Source organism: Pelmatolapia mariae, linkage group LG16_19, assembly GCF_036321145.2.
Source record: "Pelmatolapia mariae isolate MD_Pm_ZW linkage group LG16_19, Pm_UMD_F_2, whole genome shotgun sequence".
Taxonomy (NCBI): domain Eukaryota; kingdom Metazoa; phylum Chordata; class Actinopteri; order Cichliformes; family Cichlidae; genus Pelmatolapia; species Pelmatolapia mariae.
Genome location: NC_086241.1, coordinates 54,651,080 through 54,669,252, shown reverse-complemented (window position 1 = coordinate 54,669,252; position 18,173 = coordinate 54,651,080). Strand labels below are relative to the sequence as shown.

Here is an 18,173-nt window from a genome sequence, read left to right as displayed (position 1 = left end):
TTAACATAAAACTGTTGTAGGAACCATACTGAATTTCACCAGAGAAACACACACACACACACACACACACACACACACACACACATATGAAGAGAGAGAGTATGCATTGTATGCAAACGGCTACCAAACAGCCATCATAATTCGTCATACAATGAGAACAGGACAAATCAACAACTGACAATGACTAATTAATATTAAAATCTGTAACATAATGTATTGTTTGGAGTTTAGTCTGTTACTGTTACTATTTTTACCATTTCTTCTTGGAGCAACTGTAACCCACATAATTTCCTTAGGGATTAATAAAGTATTCTGATTCTGATTGTTTCAGGTTAACCTGCCATTATCCAATGACACATCTGCTTACCTGTATCTTTTGCTCGTTTCTCCTCCTCTTCTTTTCTCTTTTTTCTAAACTGAGCACCTGATGGCTTTGAACTTTTCTTGTCCATCTTCCATTGGTTTTAATTTTGCACTCCAGTATGAACACAAATCCCCCAACCCGAGGATCACCACAACATAACCTAATAAACCTACACCTTAGTTCACAGATTCACTTTGTCTAAGGTGTATTTCTGGGATTTCGCACAACCCAGGATTCAAATCATGAATACATAATGGGCTTGGATTGACAACATTATGAATGAAATGTGCTCTATTTGAAAGCAGCCGGCCCCTCCCCTTTCGACGGGTTGTGTGTGAGACTTTAAATCATCAAACTGTAAATTATAAATTTTAAATTGTTATTGATCCCTTTACCCCTGGTCCTAAAGTGTATATTTATTTTCTTACTCTTCTTATATTTATTGATTGTTTACTTGCACTGCTGTAACTGGAGCCTCGTCGTCTCGTCTCTCTATATACTGGACTGTATGAAGCGGAGATGACAATAAAGTTTACTTTGACTTCAGCAGCGAGCAGGCGCACCGAGGGCTCTCGCGCTCACTTTTCGCGTATAGAATTTCGAAAAAACATCGGTGCAAATTATAAGTCTGTATCATAATGTCTGGTGTTTTCGTGTTTGTTGGTTTGTTTTTATTTTGTTTTATTTTGCGAGTTGGTTATTAGACGCTGCTCCAGCCAGCCAGAGAATCCCCCGCCGCCCCGCCCTCTCCTCCCTGTGCCGCAAGCAGCAGGCGCACCTCGCAAACGGAGGGCGCCCTTACTCCCAGCAAATGGGCGATAGAAAACCGATCGGTACCCATCCCCAATATGCGCTGGCATGATGTCGGGGCAGCATGAGAACGAGCAATTTTTTTTTCTGCCGATGCCCGTGATGCCGCCCCCCACCACGATGCCGCCCCGGGCTACTGCCCATGTCGCCCGTATCAAAAACCGCTACTGCCTTAACTCATTTCAGTCATATTTTCAGTCTTCTAAAAAAAATGCAAACCATAAGCCCATCTCAGAGACACTCTTTAGCAAACAAAGAGTAGAGACCTGTACCCTCATAATTTTGGAGCAATATTTTGTATAAATAACTACATGGTGAGGGTTCTTCTTTTTACGGACTAAAAAAAAGTGTTAAAGTGTGTTTAAAAAACAAACAAACATCTGGGCTCATTTACAGGATTAAATCATGGTCAAATCTAGAAATACACTACTAGAAGAGTTAAACTGAATTTGCATTTGAGATTTTAAGGACAGTTTATTCTATTTCCCACTCTCAGTAAAATCTATAAAGTTCAGTATATAGAGTGATCTGATTGTCATTCTCAAACTTTACTGGTAAGTATCAGGGCAAACAGGTTGAATGTGTATATAAGGAACACTTGTGAGAGATTAGAAAAGACCATGCACTTGCTGTATATGTTGCTGCTGTCAGCCACAGCTACATCTCCATCCATGTCTGCTCATTCACTGTAGCTGCTCATTCACTACAGAGAAACCAAGCACAGAGACGAAAGTGCTGAATTGAGTGTCCGCTCATGTAAGACTAAGGCTTGAGGTGATGTGCTGCAGGGCAGGCTCTTCTTTGCTCTTACTCTTAATATACAGGCCAAGCAGAAAGACCCACATCTACTTCATTATCTGAAGTACAAAGCAGTTGGCAATAAGATGAAGAATCATCTTTTCAGCTATTGAAATGACGAGTAGCTCTCCTTTAAGCGATCTCAGGGTCAGTGATTCAAGGAACCACATTCTCCTCCACATGCCTACGTACCTTAAGACTACTGCATTTGTAAATTATATCAAGGTAGATATCATTGTAATTATCAATAATGATGTGCAAATTGCAGTATTCAAATAAAAATCTCGTATTTCATATCATGCACACTTCTGTCTCCCGTCTGTGTTACATACACACACATGCATTGTACCGCAAAGGCAAGTCTTCCCAAAGAGAGGTTTGCTGTTTACGGAGACTAATCTAATGTCTAATGTTACACAAACAATGAGGTGAACTAATCCAGCAGTGGTTACAATGACAATATTGTCATCTGCTCTGTAGGCTAATTTGAGAATCTCACTTCCTCTGCTTGAGCTTGTAAAAGACTCTCATTACAACTAAATTTCATTTGCGACAGTAATTCTGGTAATATTGTTGCGACAACAATATTACCAGAATTACAGCAAGAGTTTGTGAGGATTCATGAATAATTCATCTTCAATTTCACCTCATGTCACTTTTCTCACTTCAAAATCCTAAAAAGCTGAGAATCTGTGCACACCTGCACACTCAACGCCTCCAGGTCATGGTTCAATGAGGTCTGGATGCCAGAGCTCTTCCTGACATCTTTTTCCCCCCTCAGTCACTGACTGCTCTGACCTTGTCATTGCTGGTCTCATATCTTCTTCCTCCTGAATCCCAGAGGCTTCAGTGACATGGGAATGGGAGTCACTCATCTTATATAGGCGGAAAAGTTATCTCCTCAAGGATTCTACTGACTCACACTCTACACTATCATCTCACTGTATTTACAAATCTTTATGTACATATACAGTGCTTAATTTATTAGATCACCACCCAATGAAAGATTTGAGCCACAGCTGCACTAAATTAGCAGTGCTGCTAATTACCAAAATAATTTTTTTAATGTTTCTGTTGAGGCTAATCCACCAGTGTATGCAAGCTCCTCCATAATCATTGACTTTACTGCTTTTTTGTAAATCGGTAAACCTCATTATTATTTTTGATTAAGCTGGCAAATTACAGATATTTATTCCTGAACAGAAAAAAATGTTTTGGTGGTTAAATATTATGCCAGCCTCAACTTGTGGTATAAAAATGAAACATGAATTCATTCAGTAATTTGTAGTTTTAACCAATTTTTTAAAAGATTTCTTACATATATTTGTGTTTAGTTCTATAGTACATTTAAAACAACACTATATTGAACATAAGAGTAACTACATATACAACAAATTTACACAAAAAAATCATAAAATTAAACAAAGTAAATAAGATTGTGCATAATAAAAGCCAGGGTACCCTGCTCAGCTAGAATTGAAAGCAAGTGAGAATAAGTAGGTTTTTAATAGTGCTTTACAATGGATGAAAGACTGGGTATCTCTTCTGTGAATTGCTCCAGAGGATCTGCTACTGAAAAGGCTTTCTCTTCATTGCTTTTGAGCCTAGCAATGTACAAAAGCAGTTGGCTTGCAGACCTCAGTGCTCCGTAAGAGTGTAAGGTTGCTAACGTTCAATTAAATAAGGTTGGGCCAAAACCACTGAGACTCTTAAAAACAAGTAATAAAATTTTAAACTGGACCCTGAAATGAGCTAGAATGTAGGTGTAATGTGATCACGCAGTTCCTTTCCTGTCAAAAGGTGAGCTGCTGCATTTTCTACAGCCTGCAGGTGACAAAGTAACGACTGATCAGAGCCAACATATAAAGAATTACTATAGTCTAAGGAAGAGGTAATAAAAGTGTGACTTACTCTCTGGAAGTCATGTGGCGGGAGGTACTCCTTCACCTTACTGAGGAGACTTTGTTGAAATAAGCATGTCTTCTTTCGTAATCTGCTTTTCACATTTTAATGCACAGTCAGAAATCACATGGGGGTGAAGGTAAGAAGCTAAAAGACAAATGGCACTGTTGTACACATTTGGCTTCCCCAAACAAAATTATTTCTGTTTTGGTGAGTTCATCTCCAACCATGATTGTACCTCTCTAGGACCGATCACCAGTGCCTGAATAGAAGCATGGCTATTGGTTTGTATGTTTGTCTGTACTTTATTCGTCAGTAGTCACATTTGAATTCTGCAGCTTCATATGGTATTCGTGCAATTTGTGTCTGAGTGCTACGTGTATCGCTGTATATCCCTGAAGAGAAATGGATGCATTTTGAAACATCTCTGGATAATTTGTATGCACTGTGCACCTCTCTACTTAATGACCCATCTTTATTAATTTCTGTAATTCACAGCTAAGATGATCTATTTTCATCCCACACCATGATATATTTATTTAAAATTTAAAATTATGAATATTTATAACAACAGCAACTTGATTTGTTTATTCTTACTGTAAGGTAAAGCTACTGGGATATGAGACTGAAAGGCAGTAGGATTTTTTTTTTTTTTTTTTTTAAAGCCAGATTGAGAGAACTTCTCTCTTTGTTTGTGAATATGCAGTATTAATATAAATCAACATCCATATGGCTGCTGGCATAAATACTGCTTGTGTATGTGTATGACATAATAATGTGATTTAAACGTGGGTTATCAGAGCAAACATCCCCTACCTTCCCATTACAGTAATCCACTTATGTGCACACGTGTTGCGTCAGAGCAGCCCTCAGGTCTGCAGAGCATTAAGATCCAACACTTCCTGTCAAATGTAAACTGCAAATGTAAAGTCATCTCTGTGCTATGTGTTTTTCAAATCTTTTCATATATTATTTTCATATTTGTATGAATTTAAGATAAAATGACAAAACTGATGAGGTGGATAATGTAAGAGGTACGAATGGTTGTCAAAAAGCACTTGAAAAGTGATCCATCTGTTACACAATAAATAGTACTTTGATTTCCTCAAGATTAACTGCAAACACAGTACGCAGACCGTAGGTTCAAAGCCAGGCTAGAGCCTTCCTATGTAGAGTTTATGTGTTTTTCTTCTGCCTGTAAGAGTTCTCTCCAGGTACTCCAGCTTCTCTGCCTTTTGCCCTGTTACAGCTGGGATAGACTACAGCCTCCCCCATTGACCCTGTAGCGGGTGGAGGGAAATGATGCTGTAAAAGAAGAAGATGGATGGATGGTTTAGTTTCCTTTTTCCTGCTGGGAAGGCATTTTTGTATTGTACTGCTAGCGTAATGGATGCTTTCCAGCAAAATATCCCTAACCTCTGAATCAGGGTTGGCAGCAGACCATATGAAGTGGACGGGGAACCAACTTTGACAGGGGCCACTTGCCTCAAGTCACTTTGCTATTTTACAATTATTCATTTACTTGTCAATTCTTTTCCAGTAATTACAACCATAAACATATAGCACACTGACAAAAAAAATTGTAGTTACGAAACTGCAAAAATACCTGTCTTCAAGGCAAAGCAGGAAAGAAGCACACTAGGATAGCTGACTGTGAGCACTCAACACATTTCCATTTGTTTTGCAATTTTCAACAAGGGTCGTGCTTTAAAACTTGTGACATGGGTGTTTACGTTTTTCATTACCAATATTGTATGAATTAGTGTAACTTATAGTCAAAGTGTATCCATAGAATTCAGCCTCGGGGGATGCAATTACAGGATACAGAGGCCCATCCATAATGTAAGTGCTGCTCTGAACACAACTAAACTGGTTATGCTGCTCGTATTAACAGGGATGTGCTTTTGTGGTGTTATTATAAATGCTGTTTGCTTTGGTGATCAGTGGCTGTTTGGTGAGGTTAAGGCATCAATGCTTCTTTAGGTGTAAAAAGGATTTAAACATGCCTCTTTTTAACATTAACCCTACACATTAAAGAAAAAAGAAAAGCATCTTAATAATATCCAGTCCATTTAAATGTATCCATGGGTGGCTACTAAAGCCAAAAGACATTGTCATTGCAGAGAAAAGCATAAAGTCTCAGTATTATGCTTTCAAAAAAAAAAACAACCCATAAACCTGCCAGCTGATATTGATATTTTTATATATTTAATCAAAATAGATTATGTGGGTGTAAAAAAGAGTGGCCACAGGGGTTCTGTGAACAAACACAAGAATAAACACAGAAGGCTCCACAAAGTGCTGCAGGACTTGCTGTAAAGTCTCCAAAATTAGATTTCCCTGTTTATGTCAGTGTGGCCTCATGGCGCATAATGATCTGCAAAGTGAATGAGTTTTGGTTGACCTTTACTTAAGTGGATCTGAAGTACAAAGTGAAAATGTATTTTTTATTATCATTATTTTGTCCTTGGGGCTTGGTGTTGGTAGAGCAAAAAGTGGTCAGTCATATTTATTTGACACCTGTGCCTTTTTAGTTTGCTGTATGTTGTAGTAAACAACAAAAAGCAAGCATTATTTCATTATCCATGCAAAATTGAAAAAACACAAAGCCTGTTTTAAGCTACGAGGACAATGTTTCTTCAGTGTGTATGTTGTCGGCAGCCCAGCGGATAAATCCAGTGAGAACACTTATGCCTACACTGGTATAGTACAGTGTATAACCTATAGACTGTTGTAGGTTGGCATCAGCATTTATGAATGGTTATTTTCCCTGTGGGTGGATGTCATAGATTTGTCATGTGTGTGCCATGTTGGCCTAGTTACATTACAGTGGTGCCTCTCTGTTTGTTCTTATTAAAATTCTCGCAGTATGAGTTTATTTAAATGTTTGCATGTACAATGCATCATGAAAACACATTAGTTTCTGAATAATTTGACAGAAAAAATCTGGACAAGCCTACATTAATTATTGCATGGCAAAAGAAGGAAAAAAATGAGCACGAAAGATATACACGAAAGCCCACGTATGCACACGAAAGCCTTGCATTTATGTCTCTGGACCTTCTATCCATCAGTCATCATTATAAATAAATAATTTCTGACTTTGGCACTCTGAGATGTATACAAATGACAGGGAGCAATAGTGAGTGGGTGGTGAGACACAGAATGTGTACAGGCTGCAAGTGAGCGGGACCCAGGTGTGAAATCAGTAACTGCAGCAACAAACAATATCATCGCTTCTTAATGACAAGTATGAGTGACAGTAAAGACTAAGACTGCACAGCTTTGACCCTGCAGGGGCTATGCTATGCTTAAAGCATAGCCGTAAGCCTAACCTGATATGGCGTATGCACTACATGTTCCAGTATGAATATCCTCAGTATCCATTTAGTTATTTTGGCTAGAGTAAAACACCCCGAGTAAAATATTGTGATACTTCTTAGTTTGGTGTAAGCTTAGGTATGAAACTGTTGATTCCAATACAGAGGTATGAAGTTCAAATGCATCAAAACACCTGCTAAGAGAAGGTTGAAGCATTTGCCACAAACTGATTCACAACTCCTTGAAGGCGTCATAAAAAATTCAATGTTAAAAGGGAAAAAAAATGCAAACTTAGTGTACTTCTCCACAAATCAAGCATACCAGCAGAGATGCCAAATGACTTCCATATGTAATACAGCTTACATACTGTAAGTGCCTGATTCATTACCTGGGCATTAAAGTTGCATGTGCCCAGAAAGGGAAGGTCGCAGCCAGATTTACTTTATATAAAACAGCACAAGGACAGTGGAGGCCCTGCTAGTACTAAAATACAACCAGGGTTGTAATGGGAGAGGTATCATATATTTTCATATGAAATACAGTCAGCAGCCTGTTCTTGAGTTGTGGCTAGAGCTACAACAGAGACTGTCAGCTGTTGCCTTAGAAGCCAATCTAAAGGAAGACTTTTCTCCTAAGGCAGCAGTATTCGTGAGCAGTGAAGTAATATTGTGTGCTATACAACCTAAACTCCTTTGCAGATTGAAGAGGAGTTGAATGAGAGGGAAATGGAGGGAGGGGAAGGCCTCTTTGTACACTTTGTCACTCGCCTCAGGGCTGCTTTCTTTGAACAAACCCAAGGTCACACTCAAAGAGTAAGGCCCAGTGAAAGAGATCAAATCAAGAAGCAGGATTTTGCTGTTGGTATTATTATGGAGGCATTGTTTGAAGCCAGTAAGGTTTTAAAGTTTGGAAAGAGTAACAGCTGACATAAGTTGTGGAAAAGCTGCAAGCAGGTAATTAACTTAAACTGTGGAGATGTAAACAATTTAACTGGCTTCTCCTGGAAAACTACAGACGCCATGTTGGAGACTCACGACACACTTATACCGCCTTTAGCATACTAATGATTCCAAAAATGCATAATGATACCGATATATTACAGCAGCCGTGGTGATGTTTAACTACAATCATAATTCATCACTGCTTCCTCACTAATAGTGTGTAATCAGCTTCTGCCATTCACCATTCACCAAAGCAGAACAACCACTCACTGTTTAACTCTCCACAATTTCCAATCGTGTTTCCTTTTCATCAAAAAAACTGCTCATGAGCTGAATGCAGATGTGCATTTATGTGCGTTTTAATGGCTGGAGCATCAGCTTGAAGCTCATTTTCAAACAGCAGGCCGAGGCACTACTCTTCAAAGTTTTACCCTAAATTGTAGCTTAATTTTATTTAAAACACATCAATACAGGCTGATGAAGCTACTTTGCAATTATCTAGGGGGAATAGATTATTCATGCCAAAATGTATAATTGATGCTTGCAGAATATCAAAAGCAGCACACTATAGGAAACATCATGCAGACATTGGCATAGGTCTATCAGGGAAAGATGTTATTACTTCATACTTGGCTGTCACAGTCCATCAAGTCTCCCTTTCATTCACCCCAGGACTTCTTTCAATATGCAGCCACTCATTTTAGGTGCAAAACAGCTGGGAGACATTTGCTATTACAGTGCAAACATGTTGTAAAATAAGATGGCAAGGTGAAATTGAGAAATTATGTGTTGTAATATGACAGTTATTGACAGTTCATTTAGCCCTGGCTCCCTTGGTTACTGTTGCTACATCCATCAATTATCTGGTCTCACTTGGCTAAATTTTGTTTGATAACATTGAGAGACTTATTAATCAAAACTGAGGAATTTTCAAGATGGTAAGCCTTCCGTAAGCTGTAGCCAAATACATGTTTGTCCCTCTGGTGACAAGAATTTGGAAGATCCCATTAAAAATCTCTAGTTTGACTTTCCATCTACTGAAAGAGATCTTTTACGAGAGAATTTCAACCACTGGATGCATTTTACTGCTGACTCGTATGCCTCTGACCATAAGCTAAGCCAAATGTATAACTTAAAAACATATGGCATTACTTGGAATAGAAAGACCCACACCCCTGTTTTCAAAGTGATTTCAGGCTTCTAAAGTTAACTTCTGCAGGGTCAAACATGTATGAGTTGACACTAAGATAATTCAGAAAGTCAATGCTATAAAAATTACACTAATGTGCTTTTGTTTCTTTTTTTGATTTTGATTTCATCTGAAAAGTCCAGATGAACAAAGCCAACTTTCTGGGACTATGGGATACGATACGACCCTAATCCTCAGCAACTCAAGATCAATTTAAGATCAGCTTAACATGATCTTTCCCCTCTTACAGCCCGTTCTCACTCTCGATGGATAATATACCGACGATTTGTCACGTCCCGAGGCGTTCCATGGGAAAGGAAAAGGTGACCATCTGGGTTCCTATGCTACGCGCCGGACTGTGCATGAAATCGAATAGAATGACGCTCCCGCGGTAACACATATTCCAGTCCAAACCCTAACTATAACCTTATCCCTAACATTAACCACCACCTTAATCGCGTTAGATAGTGTTTTCCAAAGCGATTTAAGTAAAATAAATGTACAGGTGTAGATTCATTCCAAACGGTTCTCATGTTTCCTCATTTTTCCGAACTCGTAATATAGGGACGTGTTGGGTGGTCAAAGGCGTAACATACCTACGATTTGTCACCTAGTGTAAAATGTTACGCTTTGGGAGTGAGAACGTGTTGCCTCTTAATGTATTACAATATTAAATCCACTAGCTAAATAATTTTTGATCCCACCTGTGACACCAAAACAAAACTTGTATGTCACATTATTATTATCATTTGAGTGTCACATGATAAAAAAGCTTTGAGCATATGGACTAACCACAATGTGCTGGCAGGTATTGCTATTCCATCTCCATCTCTTCCCAACTTTTGCTCAGTGGTCAATAAATCACACCTGCTCCAGTGAAGATTGAGCACACAAAAGGGGATGAGGAACCATTGCTCTTTCTCCTGACCATATTTTACCTTAAGGCTTCTTTCCTAAAAGGGCAGAGATTCATGATCAGGGAAAAACAAGGGGAACTGGACTCCAGTATGCAGTAAAAATGCTGGTTTGTTTTGAAATGTTGCTGTTCTGAAATGATTGAAATGTTAGTTACTGCATCTGCAGTAGATAGGCTGTGTTCTAGCATCCTTTCTCGTTAAATTTAGAGCTCAGCAGAATTTAAGGCACTATTCATCCATCCATTTTCATCCACTCCTTCCAATTTAGGCTCACAGGGGGATTGGAGCTAGCATCCTCTAATTAACCATGTGTAGCCACAGAGATTTCTGCAGGCACTGCTCGCTTAACAAAAGCTACATACTCCTGGTTTAGATTCCCAAAGGCTAAAGTCACTAACAAAAGTCTATAGTTTCATAACATCCATGGTCAGCTTTCATCCAAGAGAGAAATACTACACCTGTGGATAACTTCACTGCAGTGAGCTCTTACTAATCAGGATACAAGACAGACTTAGTGAATAGATATTTTTATTTTATTTTTTTATTGCACAAATACATGATTACAGATGTACTGGTCGTACCACTGGGTGGAGGTGCTTTACTGTTGCCTAGCTTAAAGAATTCTACTCGAAGGCAGTTTCATGCATCATTCCAAGAATAATGAGAGCCAAAAACAGAGATTTGCAATTTCCTGTTAGTCAGGAACTTGATGGTCCCATTTGCATGCTTTCTTTTAATATTATTTTGGCACTTTTATGGCTTTATTTGATATTTGATAAAGATGGTGGAGATAAAGAGAGAGAGAGCAGGGGAATGAACATGCAACAAAGTGCCAGCCAGTTGGGAACTGAATTGGAAACTCGTGGCATTTTTGCTAGTGTGGGTTATGCCCAAATCACAAGAGAAAGGGTGGGAACCTGGAGCTGGTCATTTAACCACCTGCTGCATTTTCTGTCTTCAATATGAGATAATTAATGTATCTATCTGATTCTAGGAAAGACTGCATAAAAAGCAGTCGACAAAACCAACCCACAGTACTACTGAATGCTCGTCTCTCCCCGCTATTCTGTATTATATGCATCCATCAAGTGGGAGTAAACTACGAAGTGGCCCTGCATTGAAGAGCATGACCTCTCCTTCAACCCATCTGTTAATGGAGACGTGTCAAGCAGGGCAACATCTCTTAAGGGTGTGTATAAGAGTTCATCATTAGCAACTTTTTAATGTTGTTTACTGCCTTTTCACTATCTCTATGTCCTTGAATTTATCAAATTTGTATACCCAGAGACATGAGAAATGACTGCATGTACAGAAATAAAAGACAATAAAGGAAAATAAATCAGTGACCTGCCTTCAAATTGCTTTTCTTGATAAGCTACCAGAATAGAAAACAGACCTATCAAAGCACGATTACCTGCTTTTCATCTATTTAAAGCACTGATTGTTTTTCCCCCCATGCAAACAGCTCCATGTAATTTGTTTAAGCTGACTGTTTGCATTCAACCTGTGTGCCTCTAAATATGAAGACACATGAAAATCTGGGTCTGTTGCAAGTTTTCACTATCTCAGGACTACAGCTTTCATGTAAAAGCAATTGCTGAAAAAGCAGACAAAAGAAGACCAGAGGGGAAATAAATTCCTCCAGATGAAAAGGCAGCCGTGACATTATTACACTCTTCAAATTAGCCACGACTATAGAAACCAGGAGATTTTTAATAGGGGCAGTCAGTTCGTGGAGAATTCACAGTGAGATAATATCATTATGTAACTAGATTTTTTTATGAAGTTGGGTTTTAAAAAAAAGAAAAGAGAAAATGGCCTAGATTTACATTTTGTGTGATTTTGTGTCTATTTCCAAAATTGTGTTTAGTGAAAAATAATCTAGTTAGTGAATAAGTCAACTTGAATTTCTATATCTGGCTCAATATCCAGGGGTGGTGGTGCGCAAACATGTCTTGCTATATCTCCAGCATGTCTTTCTAATTCTAAATTATCTGCTTGTGCTCATTTTAAAACACTTGCTTTTTATGTCATCTGGCAAGTAAACTAAAGTGGTTTTGTGTCTATATACATAGGTCTGCTTGTTGCTGCTGTCAACAACGCTTTACTTCATCATCCTGTCACTCTCATCTGTACTCTTTAACACAAGAAGAGATGTACAAAGCCTGTCAGGTAGAATGACTTGGGGCTATAATTTCACTGCATAAGTGAATGAGTAACAAGAAATCATGATGGCTTGCCATGAAGAGACAAATCAGCCCAAGAGAGAATGTGGAAACAAACCAGTACTCATCCTTAAGTATGAATTTGGTCAGGTATAGAAAATATTTTAAAGCCAAAGAAATAGACATGACAGGGGATTAAATATAACCCTATATGACAGAGATGGTTATAGTGCACGTATGAAGAGCCAAAAAATGAATAAAAGGCAAAGGCCACTGGGACACCCTCCAGTGGATAGGCAGAGCCTTAAGGGTTTTGCTGCCCTGTGTGGCAGATCTGTCAGCTGAAGCACGTTTGAGACTGGCAGAATGCCCAGGATGTCTGCGAAGCTTGTCTTGGGCTGACCTCAACATCAGTTACTAACACAATGATTCATTTTCTTATGCCTTACCATCTGCCAGTTAAATAACCTAACAGTGACAGCCTCAACAAGATGCTAGGATATACACAATATAATTAACATCAAAGTAGCAGGATTGGGAAAAAAAAGAAGAAATTCATAAGTATGTGGATGTCAAAAATTAATCTTGATATCCACAGGGATCTAAGGGAAGCTGTGTGAAACATTTCTCAGTTCAGTCTAATTGAATAGATAAAACGCAAACTGCCGAATTGCACTCAGCTTAGCATTCAAAAGCTTTGCTGTGATTGTCGCCTATTAATCCATGTTTCACAATGCTCGAGGATGCCACCACTTTAAAGCTAATGCTGTATACCCTTTTTCCATTTCAAACCAGCGAAGCATTGCTGCCAAATGCAAATCATTCACCAAACGCAAGAGTGCACACATTGTTCTGTCAAGAGCTATTTAGCAATGTTTCTCGGATAACATACAAAACCATTTTAACAAAAACAGGAGTGAGAAATGCTGAAAAACAATAGCCAGTAATTGTAGCAGTTTCTGTGTAATGGTACACGCCGTGCATGTTATTGGTTCTTCTAAATGACAAGCAAGCTACTCAGTTTCTATGGTCAATTTCCTCTTTTCAAATACTACAACAATAATGACCAGTGCATCCTCAAACCCACTCATTTTCTACATAGAGAAAATCAGAAACCTGCTCATCTGAGTTAAAGTTCTTTAAAAACTTTCCAATCTTTAGGCCAGAACAGCTTTAGCAGCATCCGTCATCTTTTAGAGACAAAGTGGTGGTGAAGGTCCAGTGATTTGCAGGCAGCAGAGCTACACTGAGATGGATGGGCAAAAAATCATCCATTGTGAAGTCAGTCTTCAAAACTCCAGGGACATTTGCCTGACTTCATTCACAGTCACCATTACAGAGTGACTCAGGGCACAGGAATGAATTTCACTTCAGTTAAATTAGCCATTACCGATCTGAGAGAGCTGCATTCTTTGGGGGGAAGGTACGTGAATGTTGAAAAAGGTGAACTTCAAAAATGGCAAGTGTGAGGTAAAGAGTCAAAAGGGAGTGGTAAGCCACCTTTCTAGTACCAAATACAAAATTCCCTTTAAAGCATTTGTCATCTGTTTACGGTTGTTTTAGGGCTGAAATTAGTTAAAGGGGAATAGTCTGGTGTGGGGCTAATAATACACAGCTGTCTTAACTACTAAGCATCGACTATAAAACACAAGATTTTTCACCATTTCATTTCATTCAATTCATTCATTCAAAATGAAATAAACACAGAAGTGCCGAAAACTGCAATTCCTTTATCGGCCATTTGAAGCTGGTGCTCACATGTTAATTGAACTGAAGGTGTTACAGACACACATGCCAGATGTGCGATCAAGCAAATGTTGAAAAATAAGTTTTATCTACTTACCAGACATCCTTGGAGCATTATCTACTGTTGCGCTGTAAAAGCTGTTTTGCTAACTGAGCTTAGGTCACTAGGATAAATACATATAATAAAACATATTAACATTCTGTTAGTTTTTTGTTGGATTAATTGCTTTGCCTATAGTGTAAGTATTTCACACTTTTGTCCTTTTCTCTTTAAAAAACATGTTTCCTTTGTCCATAATATATTACTAACAGACAATAGGACAAAGGACAATATACACTCACTGCCCACTTACTTAGATAAACCCGTTCAACTGCTCATTAAAGCAAGTATCTAATCAGCCAATCATATGGCAGCAGCTCAGTGTATGTAGCCATGGTCAAATGACGTGTGGAAGTTCAAACCAAGAACAGGAAGGGGAAGGAGGGTGATTTAACTTGGTGTGGTTGTTGGTGCCAGACATCGGTAGTATGAGTATTTCAGAAATGCTGATCTACTGGGAACTTCACACTCAGTCATCTCTAGGAGTTACAGAAAATGGTCTGAAAAAGAGAAAATATCCTGTGAGCAGCAGTTCTCTGTGCCTTGTTGATTCCAGAGGTCAGAGGAGAATGGCCAGACTGCTTCAAGCTGATATGAAGGCAACAATAACTCAAATAACCACCCATTACAGCCAAAGTATAGGAAGAGCATCTCTGAATGCATAAAATACTGAATCTTAAAGAAGATGGAACAGCAGCAGAGTCTGTAGTTTACGTGGGCTCATCAAAATTAAACAACAGAAGATTCATGTTGTCGTCTCAGAATTTGGCTTAAACAACATGAATCCATCCTGCTTTGTATGAAGGGTTCAGCCTGGTGGTGGTGCTGTGATGGCGTGGGGGATCTTTTCCTGGTTAATTTTGGCTCCTTCCTTCCAACAAAACATTTTTTAATGCCACAGCCTAGCTGAGTATTTTTGCTGACCGTGTCCTCCATATATAACTACGGTGTGCGCATCCTCTCGTGGCTGTTTCCAGAAGGATAAACACAAAGCTCAGATCATCTCGAACTGGTTTCTTGCACATGACATAGAGATTACTTTTCTCAAATGGCTTCCACAGTGATCAGGTCTCAATCCAATAAAGCACCTGTGGGATGGGGTAGAACGGCAGATCCACATTATGGGTGTTCAGCCAGCAAATCTGCAGCAACTGTGTGATGCCGTCATGTCAATATTGACGAAAATCTCTCAGGAATGTTTCAAGCACCTTGTTGAATCTATACCAAGAAGGATTGAAGCAATTCTGAAAACAACCGAAAGTCCAACCAGGTACTAGTAATTTGTAATTAAGTGTCTTGTGATTGCATATTTCTCAAATATTTACATATTTTCACTCTTTTTCCCCCCTAGACAGCTATATTATGTACTGAAAAGGTTGCTGTCTATTGCTAGTTGTCTGGTATTCATCTCATAAATTAATCAGTTGATCCATCTCTAAACATTACTTGTATCTATTACCCATTTTGGTGACCTTTGCCAAGAATTTCATTTGTGACACACTGTTTTTCTTCCTGGCATGAAGAAGAAACAATACAAAACTAATTCCAGCATCTGCACTTTTGTGACTTGTGCGGTTTCCATGCTCTCCATAATGTATTACTTTGCTTCTCTTTAAATCAGGTAATAGTGAACAACAACGTATTCTCAGATGGGTCCATGCTCCAATGCATTTCCATTTAGAGGTCCTTGATTTAAAAAGATTTGGGAGCATTTGGCTTCATCTTGCCTCAAAGAACAGCCCTTGGCAGAAAAAAATAATGCAATGAACCCTTTAATAGTAGTTGTGCGATGAATGGCAAAGTAGATGGCACCAGATAAACCATAAGCTGCCAGACACTGAGAGTGAGAGACGAGAAGGAGGAGGAGGAGGGCAGGGAGAATATCAAAACAAACCCCATGTTCTAAACAGATGCACAATAGCACATGTCCTCCATGGAGCCAAAATCACTTCAGCACGTATTATGCAAAGCAGTGCAATACCATATTTGCATGAATTACAAAAATGATTTGGGCCAGTGAAGCTGGTGCAATTCAAATGCCAAAAATAAAACGAAATGAAGAAGAGTATCACATCCACGATGTGGTTAAAGCTTAAAATATACATTTGGAGTTCTCATTATTTTGAATTCTCTGACACAAAAGCATACAGAAGTGCAGCAACTCAACGACATTCAACGCCTAATGGTGACACATGAAGCAAAGAAAACCTGCGAGCTATAAACTTTGAAAGGATAAGGAAGGAAACTAAACTATTTACTTGAAGACTGTTAGAGTGATGCTGGAGTGCAACAACGTCCCACTGGCCCTCACACAATGATATGCGCACATAAAGACGCGATGGTATCCATACTGAACCATGTTTAAACACTGCAATTATTGGAAAGTGTCAAAGCGTGACATGAACTTATTCCTCGGCCACGCCCTTGAAATCCACGGGCAAAATACATTCATAATAATTTTTAAAAAGTTCAGACAAGCTAAATATATTTGAGCAGTTTGGAGGCGAAGCGTCTCACCTGTGCAGCCATGAATGAGAGATCCATACTGTTGCTCCGTTCAAGCCAAGGCACTCAACGAAAGATGCAAACGTGCGTGTTTTCTTTTCTTTAATTCCCCGTCAGAGCATTTGCCTGCTTTTGTTTACTCGACATCCACCGACTCCGCAAGTTGGTAGGTGGACTTCACGTGAAGCGCATGTCGAATATGAACAGTGGAAAAGAATATGAGGAGGAGAAATGAAGGGGGATAACGAGGAAGGAGGAAAAGGGGAGGGGGCGAAGCAGACGGGGTAATGAAGAGATGTGGCTGCGAGAGAGACAGCGCGAGTGAGAGGGAGAGCGTGGAGGAGGCAGGGGAGCCGGACTGCCACATAAAACGGAGGAGGTGCAAGTCCTCCCTCTCTATCCTCAGTCTCTGTCGCTCTCTCTCTCTCTCTCTCACTCTCCCTTCGTGTGTGTGTGTGTGTGAGTGTGTGTGTGTCATGCTTCTTTCTCTTTGTGCCTCCCTGCTGTTTCTTTGTCTTTTCAAGCTGCGTTGTACGTCATTTTCTCATATTTTACCTTTTAATCGTTTTTTTACTCATTTTCTTCTGTTTTATTTCATAAATCCACAAATGAATGGAAGCGGGGAAAGTATTTTAATCTTTTCCCACAATGAGACTATATTTCCTAACAAAGATTGCATTCAGTGCTATCATTTTTCATGGAGATTGTTCCAGTCTTTCATTGTGGAGAACAATTGAAAATGTTTTTTTGTTTTTTCAATCATTGAATCTAAAACTAGGAAACTATAGCTATTTATTCTTTTGGTTTATATGCACTGCTTTTTAAGAACTGAAGAGTTCTTTAATGATGCAATGCATGTATAAAATATATTCACTCTTCAATTCAGAGAAATCTGGATTTCAACATAACAATAGCACCTTTCCCAGAGCTGGGTCTTTTAATACCCCTTTACCATCTCTGTGTTTGGGAACAAAATCTAGAGCAGGGATGTGAAACTCATTCTAAATTGGGCCAAACCGGTGAAACTGCCTTTTCTATATTTGACTGAAAAGTCTTAATATGAGGAAAACAAGTGCAACTTCTACAGTACATCTCGGTTTTTCTACATGATAACTGTGTAAATTACTGACAAGTAGATATTTCTTGAGTAGATTAAAAACATGAACTTTTGCTTCATTTAATTGTTTATCTATTGCTTTACTCTGGTGTAGTATGAATTGCAAAATACTCTTAGAAGTTAAAAATCTATGCAGTCCTTCACAATTTCCAGATTGTGGGCCAGACTGGAGTCTTTGCTGGGCCGATTCTGGACCCCCAGCCTTATGTTTGACACTTCGATCTAGAGTCTGTTCTGAGAATTTCCACCAACGAAGACTGGTGCCACTGACAAACCGCTGATACTGGCACATCACCAC

At 39.0% G+C, this 18,173-nt stretch overlaps 1 protein-coding gene across 1 annotated transcript in view; it reads right to left on the bottom strand.

Annotated features, from left to right (window-relative positions):
- Positions 1 to 17,142, bottom strand: part of LOC134646195 (uncharacterized protein C14orf132) — a 31,701-nt gene extending 14,559 nt beyond the window's left edge. Inside the window, exon 1 of the mRNA XM_063499973.1 lies at positions 16,771 to 17,142. Within this exon, the coding sequence (XP_063356043.1) occupies positions 16,771 to 16,797 (27 nt within the window). The 5' untranslated portion in view covers positions 16,798 to 17,142. The remainder of the gene's footprint in view (positions 1 to 16,770) is intronic.
- Between the last annotated feature and the right edge of the window lie 1,031 nt (positions 17,143 to 18,173).